The sequence below is a fragment of the Nestor notabilis genome, unplaced genomic scaffold, assembly GCF_000696875.1.
Source record: "Nestor notabilis isolate BGI_N333 unplaced genomic scaffold, ASM69687v1 scaffold4071, whole genome shotgun sequence".
Classification (NCBI taxonomy): Eukaryota; Metazoa; Chordata; class Aves; order Psittaciformes; family Psittacidae; genus Nestor; species Nestor notabilis.
In genome coordinates this window covers 22,849-35,794 of record NW_009915019.1, presented here as the reverse complement: position 1 = coordinate 35,794, position 12,946 = coordinate 22,849, and the positions used below count along the sequence as shown (strand labels likewise).

Sequence of the window (12,946 nt, the reverse complement as noted above, 5' to 3'; positions counted from 1 at the left end):
TGGCCCTTAACCAGGCCCAGGGAGGGGCCAGCCACAGCTTCTCTGGGCACCCTGTGCCAGCGCCTCAGCACCCTCACAGGGAAGAACTTCCTTATCTCCAACCTGAACTTCCCCTGTTTCAGTTTGAACCCATCACCCCTTGTCCTGTTGCTCCAGTCCCTGATGAAGGTCCCTCTCCAGCATCCTTGTAGCCCCCTTCAGACACTGGAAGCTGCTCTGAGGTCTCCAGCAGCTTCTCTTCTCCAGGCTGAACAGCCCCAATGTTCCCAGCCTGTCTCCATAGGAGAGGTGCTCCAGGCCCTGCTCATCCTGGTGGCCTCCTCTGGACTTGTTCCAACAGCTCCATAAGTGGTTTAAAAAAAAAGAGAAAAGAACCTTCTTAATCATGAATCTTTTAAATAGAGGAGATGGGCTGAAGTTAGCACAGATTTGGACCACTTAAAATTGAACTTTTGTGTCACAAACACCTGGGTCCACTTTTCTTAGCGCTGGCTTAATGGATGGGACAGGCTCAGGGCTAGAGAACAGCTTTTGGGGGCTTCTCAGTGGTGTCTCTTGGGACACAGGTCCTTAGCAAACACCACCCTTTAGGACTGTAGGGTTTGGAGGCCAGAAAGATCTTCATCTGTGGAATAACACACCAAAGAGTGACTTAGGTGATGAGTAAGTGGAGGAAGGTGGGAAGATGACAAGTAGCTCTCTGAAAAGACAGAAGGAAAATGGCCAAGAGGTTTTTCTTCTTATGGCTGTGGCAGCCCCTGTTCTGCTCCATAGGCCACCAAAACTGATGGAGCCAGTCTTTTGAGCTTGTGGTTGCTTTGGATCAAACCCAAATAATGAATGAAATCTTTTCAACTGTACAGTTTTGGATTCAGCTCATTTTCTGTAGCAGAAGTTTAGATTTGGGTACATGAATGATAACCACAGAACATACATTTGTAAGTGCTGAAAAGGCTTTTTGTGAGAGCAATGTTGGGTATAAGATAAATAAACTGAAAATAACTCACTGGAGTGAGGTGTCAGAGATGCCCCTCACATTTCAGGTGGTGTTTTCACAGAGCTATGGATATAAAATGTAAGTGGAGTTACGAATTAGTACCCCAGAGTTTCACCAAGAGAAAATGGTAGAAAACAGCCAGATACTGGAGTAGGGGAGGAGAGGACTTAAGTACAAGCCAACTTGTGCATCCCTGTGCATGGTTAAATCCTGTTGATTTCTAGATTCAGTTTGTTCTTAATTACAACATGTGCTTAAACTGTTTGTTGTGAGCAAATGATGTGACTGATATTTTGGCATCCATAACCCAAGTCTGTTTTGCCACTGATGTGGGAATGTAGCTGTGTCTGGTGAGCTGTGCCTCCTGTGCAGGCAGGGGTGCAGGGCTGGATTCAGATTCATTGCAGACTTTCATCAACAGAAATGTCAGGAGACATCTGAAAAATAGATGGACCCCCTCAGATTTTGAAGGTTGCTTTGGTAACTGTTAATGTTACTGGTAAGGGAACACTTGCAGACATGCCAATCTTCACGTTAATGAAGACTTTGCAGCGTATTTGATTCCCCTAAAATTTATTCCTCTGAGGCAGTATCTTAATATCTTTATTCCTGGAAAACGTGAGTTTTTACAGCTTGATTTTGGCTCTGCAGGAATTCATCTGAAGCCAAGGTGGACACTTTGCTGGGTTGTGATGCTCTTACAAAGCCTGTTTGGGTGATGAGCTTTGGGCTGGGGGTCCTTTTATCAAAATGAAACTGGCGTAAGCTATACAAATGAACTTACAAAAGTGAACCACCCAGCATGAAGCTCTCTTGAAAGGGCAGATGGGCTGTCCTGACATTTAGGCATTGACATTGACGAAGCCCATTCCAGCTCTCTTTAGACTTTCATGTGTTCTTTCTTTATGTTTTCCACACATAAAGCTCCAGTGGTTGTTGGACAACTACGAGACAGCGGAAGGCGTCAGCCTTCCCAGGAGCTCCCTCTACAACCATTACCTGCGGCACTGCCAGGAGCACAAACTGGATCCAGTGAATGCTGCTTCCTTCGGGAAGCTGATCCGCTCAGTGTTCATGGGGCTGAGGACTCGTCGCCTGGGAACCAGGTTGGTACAAATCTACATTTAAATACAAAACCCAACCCTCCCACAACATCTCTCATGCATATTGAGCACCTACCAAGCATCATTTAGCAGGCACAGGTCTTTCTTCTGAGATCTACAGAAACAATCAACCAACCATGATCTTGTAGGGGAAAAGGTTTGCTGTTGTGAGGCATGGAAGTGATTTCCATGTGTTGTAAGGCAAAGCTTCTTTCTCACCAGGAATCAGCAGTGTGAGAGGCTTGACAATACAATGAATTGCAGGCACACTCCAGGTCTCTGGTGACAGTGCCTTGTCCAGCCACACAGTGGAATTTCATCTAAGCCCCTATCCTAAGGAGTTGAAAGAATATTTTATTTGAACCTAGGCTGCCTTCTTATTCCATTACTGTCTCAACAAGACGAAGTAACTAACTCAGCTAGGATAGACTTAATTTTCTTCCTAGTAGCTGGTGCAGTGCTGTGATTTGACTTCAGCCTGAGAACAGTGCTGATAAGTGGTTTAGCTGTTGCTCAGTAGCACTTACCCTGATCAAGGACTGTTGAGTCTCACGCTCTTAACAGTGAAGAGGGACTTAGGAAGCCAGGAGGAAGCAGAGGCAGGACACTGAACCTGAACTAGACAAAGGGCTATTCCATCCCACAGCACGTCATGCCCAGTATAGAAACTGGGGGAGTCACTGGGAAGGCCCAGATCGCTGCTCGGGTTGGGCTGGGTATCACTCAGTGGGTGCTGAGCAGCTGGATTGGGCATCACCTGTATTTATTGTTTGTTTTTCCTTTCCCCTTTTAGTTTTTCCTTTCCCCCCTGTTATTCCCCGTATCATTGTTATTAATAGTAGTAAAAGTATATTTTGCTTTAGTTATTAAACTGTTCTTATCATAACCCATCGAGTTTACATTCTTTCCATTCTCCTCCCCATCCCTCCTGGGGAAGGGGAAGAGGGAGGGTGAGTGAGGGGCTGTGTGGTGCTGAGTTGCTGGCTGGGTTTAACCCATGACAATCAGCTGCAGAGCCCCAAATTCTGGTGCTGTGCAATGGTTTCTCCCATTGGATCCATCTCTGGATGCAGACAAGCTGTACAGATGGAAATGGATTATTTCTTGAATACCCAAAGCTGAACTTGTGATGGAGTTTTTTCTTTTAAAACATCAAAGCTCCATAGGATGTTACAACAAAAGCATCATATAAGAAGCTATATTTGCTCTTAATTATGTGTGTCCTACAAGGCAGCATCCAAAGAACCTGCATGGCTTGCAGAGCTGAGTGTGCATTTATCCCAGCTTTGACTTTAAACAAGTAGATGATATGCTAGAGGAATACTGATTGCTCTCATTGTGCAAGATTTTATAACCAAATTCAAGCTTTGGTATTTGGGCTTCTAAAGAAGAACAAAAACAGATGTGTCCAGGGCATTCCACAGCTGGAATGTGGAGGCAACAGTCATAGGAAGAGTTTGGATTTCCTTAGATTGGTTCAAGTGCAAGAGCTCTGAAATAATTTCTTTAGAGGAATGAAAATCTTTAATCTCATCAAGGATTAAAGGAAAAAAACAAGCAAAACCCCACTTAAAACTGCAAATGTGCAGGCTGGGAAGGATACAGTAAACCTCAGTAAATATGGAAATAGCTGCCCACCCTTATTTGCTTAGTCATTAATTGAAATTATAAATGCAGCAGTTGTTTCATTTGCAGGCACTTAAAATCACTTAAGACACGGCCAAGGTGTAGTTCATACCTGAGCACTTGGTGTGTGCAAACCCCTTTGGTACAGTGCCAAAGACCAAACAAATCAACAAGGAAGAAAGGGTTAATTCTTTGACAAATATTCCTCTCTTAGATTTCTCTATTGAATTTTCCAGTGGGAAGCATCAGTGGATTTGAGGTGCCTCCAGACCCTGTCATGGTGACACAGCAGATGAATTTGAAGCATCCCCAATATAGGGCTCTGGAGACCTTCCTCTGCTCCCCTTCTCAGCTTAACTGTTGTTAGGGACAGATTGGCTAAAGCCAACTTGGACACACTGTCATGTATCCATGGCTGCATAATTGTCCTTTTCCCTCCCAAAAGCAGATGCTTGGGGATTGAAAAATTCCAGTTTGGTGGAAAAACTTTAGCTGACACATCTGTCTAATGTGATGGAAAGATGTTCTCCCAAGAAGCACGGCAGCAGCTTCACTGGCCAGCCAAGGGAAAAGAATTACAGCCTCTTTTGCTTGCAAAAAGCTTTAGTTTTCACAAAACCTCCCAAAATGAGCAACTCCAAGAACAAAGCCACATCAAAGCCTCTTGCTGTTGCTGTGAAAGTGCTGGCAACAGAAAGACATTTTTCTTATCGTAGTTGGCTGTTCAGTCAGGCTTGTTTTATCCAAGCCTCGATAAAGATGGAAGTTTGTTTTTATGGAAAAAAACAAATCCTTAAATCCTAATCAAATAGCAGCATCCCCTGAGGCCTTCCTGTCATTCTGTTTAATAACACTTTGTATTGTAACACATGTCTCTTCTTCTCCAGTTACCACGGGTTACTTGCAACAAACCTTGCTTGGTTTTACATGTGGATGTCACTGAACTCTGTGACTCGTGGTTTTAGTTTTTATGGGGGATGATGGCATTCATTAGTTCCTCAGTTCAGGAATTCTCATAGTGCTTGGCAGCAAAGCTAAGTGGGCTATAAGAAGCAGGGTGTATTGTCAAAGCAAACCTAAGAGTAAATAGCAGGGCTGTGATGTCCCTTCCATTAACTCGCTTACACTGAGCAATTTCAACACTTCCAGGGGAAACTCCAAGTATCATTATTACGGGATCCGCCTAAAGCCGGAGTCTCCACTGAACCGTCTGCAGGAGGACACACAGTACATGGCAATGAGGCAGCAGCCCGTCCACCAGAAGCAAAGGTAGGTGCTCCAGCAGCTTGGAGCTCACTGGCTGTGCCCCCGATGCTGCCAAGGGCAAGGGTCCTTTCCCAAAGGACACAGCAGACCACATCTTGGGATTTGGCTTTGCTTGGGAACAGAGGGAGCATGTTGGGACAGTTCAAACCCAACTGTTGCTGAAGTGCCAGAGCTGAGCTGTGGAAGAGGCGGCTGCAAGGCACTGGCTGCACTAAGTAGTGGAAGGGTCCAACAACGACTCTGGGAGATGCTCCATCCCTGGAAACATTCAAGGCCAGGTTGGATGTGGCTCTGGCATGGTGATGTAGTGGAAGATGTCCCTGTCCATTGCAGGAGGTCTGGACTAGGTGGCCTTTAAAGGTCCCTTCCCACCCAAACCATTCCATGATTCTATTATCTGCCTATTCTGTTTGCCAGCAGCTTGAATCAGCCCACTGCTACAGAGAATGCCACCACATGTGCCCCTTTTCATGGTGTCCCTGTGACCAAACTGTTTTAGGACCTCAGCTTTGGAGTTATTTGTCCCAAATAAGTGTAAGGGACTTGGAAGCTTCTGTTGTGTTTGGGTGGATTTTGGGTTTTTTGGGGAGAGAGGGGGTTGCAAAAGTGCAAGTTAAATAGTGCTGTGGTTAGTCTTGTGACTGCTTCTCCTTTTCTTTTGGTGTCACCTTGGCCAAACTTCTTAGTCCTTTTAATTCCATCTTGGGGAGTGATTTTGAAAGGAGGTTCTCATTTCCCCCCTCTGCTTGAGTGCAGCCTCATGTATTACACGGCGAAGGCAGAAGTCTTCATGCCTGTGTTACAAACGTGTATGTTTGCTCATGCCTGTGTAAACCCCAAGCCACGCTCTATGTTTAGGTATAGACCAGCTCAGAAGATGGACGGAATGTCAGAGAGTGGCTCCAACAGTAACTCTCACACTACGCCAGAGCAGTCGGTTGCCGCTCAAAGTCAACATCACCAGCAATTCATAGGTGAGGAGACTGCTTTAATGGGTTAGATATCTGACATCTGGCCTTATAGCTTTACGAGGAAGGAAGGTCTTGTCCAGCAAGCCCTGGCTGTTCTGCATTTGTTTGCTGTTGTAATAAATCCACAGTGTTATTTATCATAGATATATAACATAGATAGGTATTTATACATAGTACGTATTCTAATAAGCTCTTTTAATGTCACACTTGCTACGTTTATTTGCAAAGTCCTCTACCCACAGGAAGGCTTTTTCCTTGTGCTGCCAGGTTCCCTCTTAGTATGTTCTTAATCTGCCTGGATTTATCCAAACTGGATGGAAGGATTGGAGGTCCTGAAGACCCTGGCTAAGACAGGCAGCTGCAGGGAGAAGAGTGACTGTGTTCACTGCAAAGGCTGCAATAACCTATCTGAGGGCAGATGATCCATGTGGACCTTCTTCTTGTGAGACAGGCTCACTGGCTTTGCGGGTCCTGGATCTACATGTCTCCATCACCTCCAGTAGAGACAGCAAATCCCAGCCAGCTCTGAAATACAATTTCTCCTTATCCATCTGCTGTGCTCCATTGTATTCTCAAAATACCAGAGAGGCATTTATCAGGCTTGGGAGAAAATCTAATGGGAAGCGTGGCAGAGAGGACAATGTATTCTTCTTTCTTTTATTACACAGAGAAAGAAAACAATTCCCTTTCTACACTGAATAAATGGGCTGTGCTTGTTCTCTTTTTGCCCCCTATGCCAACATGAATCAGGGAGAATACTGGATTATCAGTCTTATTTCTCCTGTTTCATCCCAACTGAAACATGAAAGGTCGTCACCTGCAACAGCAGCACCTTGTGCTCACCTGTAGTCCCATGTGACTGAGTGCTCCTAACTCTCACCATCTTTCCCAATCTTTTCTTTTCCCTAGATGTAACCCATGTCTTTCCTGAGTTCCCAGCCCCTGATCTAGGCAGCATCCTCTTGCAAGAAGGGGTGACCATGAATGATGTGAAAACTCTGCAGCTTCTTTACAGGCGACACTGCGAGGTGATTATTTGGAATGTTTTAAATGGATTTATTAATTGAGGTGGGATATAATTCATGTGCTCATCTTATATCATCCTCTTAGGAAAAGCTAGAATATGATAGGGAATGCTTGATTTACTACTTAATACAACTTAAATATTGTGCTTTAAGTTATTTTTTCATTCTGTGACAAGTTTTATGCTCTGTTGATTGCTAAACTAATGCACTTCCTGTTATTCTTCTTGTAAATTATTTAATCTAAACGGCAGCACATTAAATTTATGCTCACACCATGTGACAAGATGCTGGCAGAGCAGCTAATGACTTCTGTTCTTTGTTGTTGTTAGGTGACTTTGGATGTTGTCATGAATCTTCAGTTTCATTATATTGAGAAACTGTGGCAATCCTTCTGGAGTCCTAAAACACCATCTAGTGATGGCTCTACTGCTCTGCCGTCCAGGTACACGCTTCCATTCATTCAGAATGCTCCATTTTTTGGGGTGGTATTTATCCTTTTAAAAATGCCTGCAGTATTTTCAGCTTCATTAGGCATTTTGAGTGCTTGGTAGGCCTCAAAAATATTTGCTTCCCAGCAGAATCATTACAAAGGTTGTCAGGAGTGTTTCTTATCATAACAACCACACGAAGTTCAGACCTTCTGAGGAAAGCGTCTGCTCTGATTATGTACATCTCTGTGCCTTAAACCTCCTGTAATAAGTGCTCATCCAAGATGCAGGGATGAATGAGAATGTAAATGGTCATTAAGTGCAGACAGTAGGGATTCTGTGCCATTAGGAATCCATCTGAAGTGACATTTCAGGCTCTGAGGTTTTAGCGACATTGAGACTGACTCGCTTCATTGGCTGGCTATCCAGATCTTGGTGTGCCTTAAAGTTTGAGTAATTAGCAAATACCCTATAATAATCTGTAGAATTATCCTCAGTGGGTGTTACCCAGTGGATATATTCCTGCAAAGAATCACTGTAACTGTGTTTGATTGTTTCCAAATCTCTTTTACTTCCAGCTGTATCTCCAAGGCACACTGCAGCACCCAGAGAGCTGTGCTAGGTACAGATAGGCTCACTTGGATGCTGGAGGCAGCTTTTCTGCAGGGTTCTGTCTAAACCAGCCTGTCTTGCTAAGGCTGTGTGCTCTAGTACCTCTCCATACCACAGTTATAGGTAAATCACTCCCTCCCTCAGCTTCATATATATACAAATATAAACCCAAAATATTATCAAACTGGCAAACTGGAAGCACAATAAAATGCAGATTATGGTTCCACTTAACAGAAAGTTCAGGTACTTGATGTCCAGTTCCTCCATGTGGCTGTTCTAGCAGTATGCTTGTGGAGTTCATTTAAAACTGCTCAGGCAGAGACTTCAAGTATCTTTATAGTATGTCCAAGGCTTGGCTTTAATGTTTTTAATGTAACGCATGGGGAAAATCCCTTCCAAATTCCCAATTCCCAATGCAGCATCTGAGCAGCTCTGCTTTGATGCGCTGGCAATGCATTAAGGCTTCAGTTTTCTTGCTGTTTAACCAAGTATCTTATGCATTAATCAAGCAGAAAAAGTTTCCATACATCTATAAAGTGAAAATAATGTAACCTTGGTTGACCTTATTCAGCTAGAGACAATACACTCTGTTCTCATCAAACACCAAATCTTTTTCCCTCTGAAAACATTCAGCATTTGAAGGTGTTAAACACTGTGAAACCATTTGTAGTATCTGTCAGTACTGGCTGAGCTGCTCAAACAACATTTGCTGTTAGGTTTTTGTGGCCACTGCTACAGCTGAGGAGGTTTAGAGCAGAAGGGAGAGGAGAGGTGTAAAGGTTTGAGAAACGGGGAAGAGAAGTTGCGTGGAGACCTCAGAGGAGCTTCTGGTGTCTGAAGGGGACTACAAGGATGCTGCGGAGGGACTCTTCATCAGGAGCTGTAGTGACAGGACAAGGGGTGATGGGTTCAAACTGAAACAGGGGAAGTTCAGGTTAGATACAAGGCAGAAGTTCTTCCCTGTGAGGGTGCTGAGGCACTGGAGGCTACACAAGGAAGCTGTGAATGCTCCATCCCTGGCAGTGTTCAAGGCCAGGTTGGACACAGTGACTTGGAGCAACCTGCTCTAGTGGAAGGTGTCCCTGCCCATGGCAGGGGGTTAGAACTGGATGAGCTTTAAGGGCCCTTCCAGCCCAAACCGTTCTGTGATTCTGTGCTTCAATGATTGAAATAGCTGGGTCTGTAGGGAGGAGCCTTTGCTTGATGAAATGTCTGTACTGAGGTACAATTCCCATGTACACAGAGATATGAGTGTGTGAAAGGCAATGGAGGATAAAGACAGAAGCGAAGGCAGGCAGGGCAAGCACCAGGAGATGTGGGCTTGAGGGAAAACTGTGCTCAGAGCCCATGGACAGAGAGGTGCTTGCAGAGTCAGACAAGACTTGTACAAACAATCAGAGATTTCCTTTTAAACGAAACGTGAATGGCTTTTCCTTTTTTTCTGCTGAAAATGGGTTAGAAATCAAGAGAAGAGTGAACACACTGAATGCAAACCTGCTGCTAACACTGCCTCCCTCCTCCTCCTCCCACAGCGAGGAACATGAAGCAACCCTCCCGAAAGAGAAGCTGATCAATCTGTGCAAACACGAACCCATCCTCAAGTGGATGAGAAGCTGTGATCACATCTTGTACCAGGCCCTGGTGGAGATTCTCATCCCAGACGTGCTCAGACCAGTGCCCAGTGAGTATCCTGCAGCGTGGTCATGGGATGTTGTGTCTGACAAATGGCCATCTCTGACTCTCAGGCTGGCTACCAGCTGCCACAAAGATTTCCATTCTAAAAGCAGATTTAGAGGGTTTTGTTCTGAATGCAAGCTAAAATACCACGGCAAAGCAATATTCCTTCTGCAGCATTGCTCTGCATTGATGGTACTTTGTGGCCCCTGGAAATTCCATGCCTTTTAAAACTTGGTTTATGGCATATCCCATCTCCTGAGTTTGGCTAGGAGTCAAGGTAAAAGCACAGTCTCAATGCACAAGAGCTAATCCTTGTGAGATGCTTCCTTTGAGGTGGTATCTTTATTTAGGTAGGACAATCCTGTCATGTGCTGCACCTCCTGGGAATTTGGGATTAACTTCCGTTTGGGAGATCAGTGATGGGCAGAGAAGTACTGGAAAGCCACATCCCTCTGAGCTGCTGTTGCCAGTCTACGTGCTGGGGCTATGGGTGTCTGTAAAGAGCAGATTTCAACATCTGCAGAATGCTCAGAAGGACTACGAATGAGAAAAGAATAAGAAAGAATAAGAAAATAAGGAAAAGGATAAGCATAAGAAGTAAATTTGAGTAACAACATTAGAGAATAAGAAAACTTTGAATGCATCTCAGGACTCAGCTGATTTCCTTGATGCTAATGGAGATCACAGCTAACCAGATTAGAGGCTGTGCTTTCCACAGCAGTCCTAAGCTAGAAAGTGGTGTCCAAAGATGATATGGAACATCCTTTCTAACTGTGCAGACTTCTTTGCAGGCACACTTACCCAGGCAATCCGTAATTTTGCCAAGAGTTTGGAAGGGTGGCTGATGAATGCAATGAGTGATTTTCCCCCCGAGATTGTCCAGACCAAGGTAAGCAGAAGGAGCATGTTACAGGTCAGAGATATGAACTGAGTGTCTGTGTGTTGTAGTTTTCCAGTGACTGGAAATCACTGCTTGGGTTTGCCCATGTGTACTCTAGACTAACTTGGTGTAATGGATAATCATGAACCAAAATACTTATGCCCCATCCCTGGCAGTGTTCAAGGCCAGGTTGGACGGAGGCTTGGAGCAACCTGCTCTAGTGGAAGGTGTCCCTGCCCGTGGCAGGGGGTTGGAACTGGAGGAGCTTTAAGGTCCCTTCCAACCCAAACCGTTCTATGACCAGTAGGGAAATTCCTTTGCACCAGTAGGTGATAATCCTCCATCCATTGAACCATTCCTATATCCTAAGATCACAGATAAAGGCTCTGTGGAAGAAAATCTCTGCACTGGAATGAGGTTCGTCCTGCTAAAAACCACAGGACACCTCATGGACTGAACGGCATTGGAGACTGAACGCAAGGCTCCTACTCCCCCTCTCCTAAAGCCACGTATTCTTGCAGCCTGTTCTCACCTTGCTGGTCTCTGTTAGCTTAAAGAAAAGAAACACAGAGGCTGTTTTGCAGGATGCTGCCAAAGAGCTGCTCTGCAGGAGCTCGTGTGTGCTTCGAACAGCAGCACGGGCAGGGCTGTGCAGGGTACACCAGCTTCTGTGTGCTGTGTGCTTGAGCTAAACACATGTCCCAGCTCCATGGGCTCCTCCTCACGGAGCCCTGTGGCTGTGTTGCAGGTCGGGGTGGTCAGTGCCTTTGCGCAGACGCTACGGAGATACACGTCCCTGAACCACTTGGCCCAGGCTGCCCGGGCCGTGCTGCAGAACACCTCCCAGATAAACCAGATGCTCAGTGACCTCAACCGGGTCGACTTCGCCAATGTGCAGGTAACTGGTGATGCCTTTGTCTACATTGTATTGTCTACAACTGGGGCTCTCCAAGGAGGTTGTCTGCTGGTAGCCAGCATCTTATTTCCAGTACTAAAAAGCAATTAAATGAACAATTTCATGTTTTAGTGTTGTTTTTCCAGCTAAGTTTGCCATCTCACTGTGAAGAGTGGAGCAGGCATTAAGGAACTTCTGTAAGAAGTAGTGGTACCAACAGTAGTATAGTTATAATAATAATATTGTGGAGTAGTCTGGATGAATTGGAGGAGATAGATAGGATTCCGAGCTGATGCACAGTTCTTGTCTGCTAAGAAATCAAGTTGAATTCCTGGGATGGGATGCAACAACAGTTCAGGCTTGGCATGAGTAACTCAACCCTTCTCTCCGAGCAGGAACAAGCCTCATGGGTGTGCCAGTGCAAGGAAGGCATGGTACAGAAACTGGAGCAGGATTTCAAGTTCACTCTGCAGCAGCAAAGTTCCCTGGACCAGTGGGCAAGTTGGCTGGATAATGTTGTTACTCAAGTCCTGAAGCACCACGAGGGCAGTCCCAGCTTCCCCAAGGCAGCCAGGCAGTTCCTGTTGAAATGGTCTTTCTATAGGTACATTTTCTTTCTCATTTTGGAGATATTTCCACATGGGGCTTAGGGCATATCAATAACTCCTTGAAAAGCCAAGGCCAAGTTCTTTACTCCCATGCAACTCTAGTTAACTGTTGCTCTGCCCTGGTACAGAAGGGTACAGTTGTGTCTCCTGTATCCTTTCAGGATGGGGCTAGGATGCTCCATCAACTCATTTCTTATATGGTGCTTTGATACTCTTGAGCCAGAGGCAGAAACAGAGCACTCTGTCAGGATCAAGAACTCACATCAGCTGTGATGCAAGTGTAAAACACAACCCAAATATTTTGTTTCCTGGCCGTTTTCCAGCTCCATGGTGATCCGTGACCTCACCCTGCGCAGTGCTGCCAGCTTTGGCTCCTTCCACCTCATTCGCCTGCTCTATGATGAATATATGTTTTATCTGGTTGAGCATCGTGTTGCCCAGGCAACAGGGGAGATGCCAATTGCCGTCATGGGAGAGGTGAGAATTGTTTATTCCCTAGAAACAGACCCAAATTTACCAGTGCTCAAAGAGATGCGGTTGGTTCACAAACCACACTGTCCCCTCAACGTGTTCCTATAACCAGCTTTGCTGAATGATTTACTGACTTGTTTTGAGTGCCTGGCACAAGGCTCCAGCTCGTTGAGCATCTTTCATCCTGGCTGGCTAATATCTGAGCTTGGGGCCGGGGTTTGGGGCAGATGAGCATCAGCTGGGTTTTGGAGGCCTGGAAAAGGGAGGAAAAGAATCTCCCCACTTCTCTCCATAACCTGTGGGTGCCAACCCTGACTTTGGGCTTCCTGCCAGAGCAAACACAAAAACTAAACCAAGCAAAGAAAGGGCCAAAAGTTACTTTCCCTA

The 12,946-nt window shown here is 45.3% G+C and overlaps 1 protein-coding gene across 1 annotated transcript in view; it reads left to right on the top strand.

Moving 5' to 3' along the window:
* The window catches only part of RFX2 (regulatory factor X, 2 (influences HLA class II expression)), a 28,281-nt gene that overhangs the window by 13,328 nt on the left and 2,007 nt on the right, over positions 1–12,946 (top strand). The window contains exons 5-14 of the mRNA XM_010023917.1: positions 1,922–2,103; positions 4,876–4,995; positions 5,851–5,966; positions 6,873–6,991; positions 7,318–7,430; positions 9,561–9,709; positions 10,497–10,594; positions 11,334–11,483; positions 11,876–12,084; positions 12,412–12,565. Coding sequence (XP_010022219.1) covers positions 1,922–2,103; positions 4,876–4,995; positions 5,851–5,966; positions 6,873–6,991; positions 7,318–7,430; positions 9,561–9,709; positions 10,497–10,594; positions 11,334–11,483; positions 11,876–12,084; positions 12,412–12,565 — 1,410 coding nt within the window. The remainder of the gene's footprint in view (positions 1–1,921; positions 2,104–4,875; positions 4,996–5,850; positions 5,967–6,872; positions 6,992–7,317; positions 7,431–9,560; positions 9,710–10,496; positions 10,595–11,333; positions 11,484–11,875; positions 12,085–12,411; positions 12,566–12,946) is intronic.